Source organism: Myotis brandtii, unplaced genomic scaffold, assembly GCF_000412655.1.
Source record: "Myotis brandtii unplaced genomic scaffold, ASM41265v1 scaffold1012, whole genome shotgun sequence".
Taxonomy (NCBI): domain Eukaryota; kingdom Metazoa; phylum Chordata; class Mammalia; order Chiroptera; family Vespertilionidae; genus Myotis; species Myotis brandtii.
The window spans coordinates 28,648-31,219 of record NW_005353371.1 but is presented as its reverse complement, the minus strand read 5'-3'; the positions used below and the strand labels follow the sequence as shown (position 1 = coordinate 31,219).

Here is a 2,572-nt window from a genome sequence, read left to right as displayed (position 1 = left end):
GAACAACTGTAATAATCTGAACAATAAAGATTTAATTAAAAAAAAAAAAGGAATAAAACCAGTTTCGATGGTTGAACCAGAATGAGGTTTAGAGCCCAGTCAGCCTGACCTCTGCTTCGCCCTTTAATGGTGGCTCCAGAGGCACCCAGTGACTACTAAGGTATCTGTACAATATCAAGGGTGATGACTGAGCCTCATTTGCATACCCATAATACCCTGCGCAGAGTACAATCCTTTTCAAGTTTAAAAGACTTTTTTTTAACTTGTCATTTCTAAATACAAGAAACCTACTTGAAAAACGTCTTGTGCAAACTTTGGGCAGAAAATACCTCTAGCGCTAAAACGCCACCATAAGTGAACTAGGAGTTGTAGGTCTTGGGGAAGGGAACTTGGGCGCCGCAGAGTGCGTTGTGTTTATTCTCAGATAGGATTAACCTTTTGCCTTTTACTGGGGATTGTCGGTGGCGAGAAAGTTTTTCTTTCTTTTAAAATATATCTTATTGACTTTTTTTATTGGAGAGGAATAGAGAGTCGAAAACTTTGGTAAGTGGCAGGATTTGAACAGTGGGGCCAGCGCTCTCTCCACTGAGCCAAGCCAGTGAGTCTATACTCAATTTTTTGAGGCCTCGTTTAGGCAGGGCTAATCCTGTGGTTACAGAGAAGGGCCGCTTCTGTTTTTTTAACTTGGGCTGGACTGGATTTATAATTGGGGCCACTGCCCTAAATACCAGCAGCCCAACAATTAGTTGGTCAGCAATCAGCTCAAACACCCGCAGAGAGGGAATATCCTGTGGGTTCCCCTAGCGACAGACAATGGCTACCTACAGCCTAGCAACCGAGCCACGACTACGCGCCTTGGAAGACATCGAACGGGAAATCGGCGCCATCCTGCAGAATGCAGGCACCGTGATCCTGGAACTTTCCAAGGAAAAACCCAATCAGCGGCTGCTACACCGACACGCGGCGGCCTTCAGGGCGTCGGTGCAACACGTAGAAGCGGAGCTGTCGGCTCAGATCCGTTACCTAACCCAGGTGGCCACAGGGCAGCCCCACGAGGGCTCCAGCTACTCTTCAAGCAAGGACTGTCAGATGGCACTACAGCGAGTGGACTATGTTCGCCTCAAGCTCAGCGATATGGCCCGAACCTGTGAGCAGATGCTGGAAAACTAAGCCAAGTAGGCAGAGAGACATCTGGGAGGCAGATCACCACCTGCCCCCCGGGACAGAACCTGGGGACCTGTACATTGAGGAGCACAGGCTGACATGCACGCCCTGCTGGTCATAGATGAGGACAAAGAGGCAAAAAGTGGGAATGGAGAAACTTAAAGCCCACGCCTGCCCACGACTCTGTGCTGGCTCCTCCAGCAGGTGCTCCTGCTCTGACTTCACCAAAGTGCTGACAAAGCTCAGACAGGAGATAGTCAGTCACCCAACCCACTTCCTCAGATACTTCATGTCCTTGTCCCCTTCCGCAGACTTGACCCAATGAAGACACATTTTTCTTCATTGGAAGAGATAAAACGAGTTCTAAATTAAAAATAAATAAATACAAATTAATTCGGATAAGAACATACAAAATGCGTTACGGTACAATTTAGTCATAACAATATTAACACCCTTGGGATCGAGATTCACAAATGGCCTGTGGCAGTGGGGAGGGTCTCCTGATGTTTCTGTTCTGATTTAGCTCTGTTATGCCCCACAGATGGCCACTGTCCTGATTCTTTATTCTTTGCCATCTATTATTTTTCACTAAGCAGTGTTCTTTCAGTTTTGCCTCCTGTGACCTTTCACCAAATGGGTATGAATGGGGTTCCTAGAACAGGTTTCCGGTGGTTACTTTGCCTCATATGTTTCACACATGCTGGCATCTGGGGCTTTGGGCCTGGTCTAGCTTCAAACTTCCCCTCAGAGCCAAGTGCCCCTAACACCACAGGATTCTGTAAAGTGCCAGATGAGTGGGGGTGGGGGTGGGGGACCCAAGGGCCGAACTTTCCCCTCCGGAAATGACCAGATATCAAAATGGACCCAGACTGATCTTAATCTATGGCGAGGTCATTTTTAAAAAAATATATATATTTTATTGATTTTTTACAGAGAGGAAGGAAGAGGGATAGAGTGTTAGAAACATCGATGAGAGAGAAACATCCATCAGCTGCCTCCTGCACACCACCTACTGGGAATGTGCCCGCAACCAAGGTACATGCCCTTGACCGGAATCGAACCTGGGACCCTTCAGTCCGGAGGCCGGAGCCTTATCCACTGAGACAAACCGTTCAGGACGCGAGGTCATTTTTATCATTTTTAAGAGAATGTGAAGAAGAGTCATAATTCCTGAACGGCCTTAGGCTACAAAGGGCAGATTGTGGCCCGCTGCCAAGACAACCTGGGCTCATAGACCTCGGCCTGCTGTCACTCAGTCGTGGTAGGGCGGGGCCTTGCAACTGTCCAATCAGGAGAGTCCTTGGTAACAATTGTGGGCGTGGCGCTTTGCTACGCGGTGGACTGCGCGCTTGGGGATGACTGCTTGCCGGTGGCTTCCACCCCGGGCCACGCAGTGGGTCCTCCCGCT

General features: G+C 48.7%; 2 protein-coding genes across 2 annotated transcripts in view; both read left to right on the top strand.

Annotated features, from left to right (window-relative positions):
- LOC102258743 (zinc finger protein 709) overlaps positions 1 to 2,572 on the top strand; it is a 54,508-nt gene that overhangs the window by 27,318 nt on the left and 24,618 nt on the right. The gene's annotated exons all lie outside the window — the stretch shown is intronic.
- On the top strand, positions 102 to 1,542 carry LOC102253412 (mediator of RNA polymerase II transcription subunit 11). Its single transcript, XM_014535050.1, has one exon. It carries the CDS (start codon positions 814 to 816, stop codon positions 1,168 to 1,170), a length of 357 nt encoding a protein of 118 aa, XP_014390536.1. The 5' UTR covers positions 102 to 813; the 3' UTR covers positions 1,171 to 1,542.

Excerpts from the sequence above, each read along its gene's own strand:
- LOC102253412 (XM_014535050.1), top strand. The coding sequence starts at position 814 with ATGGCTACCTACAGCCTAGCAACCGAGCCACGACTACGCGCCTTGGAA.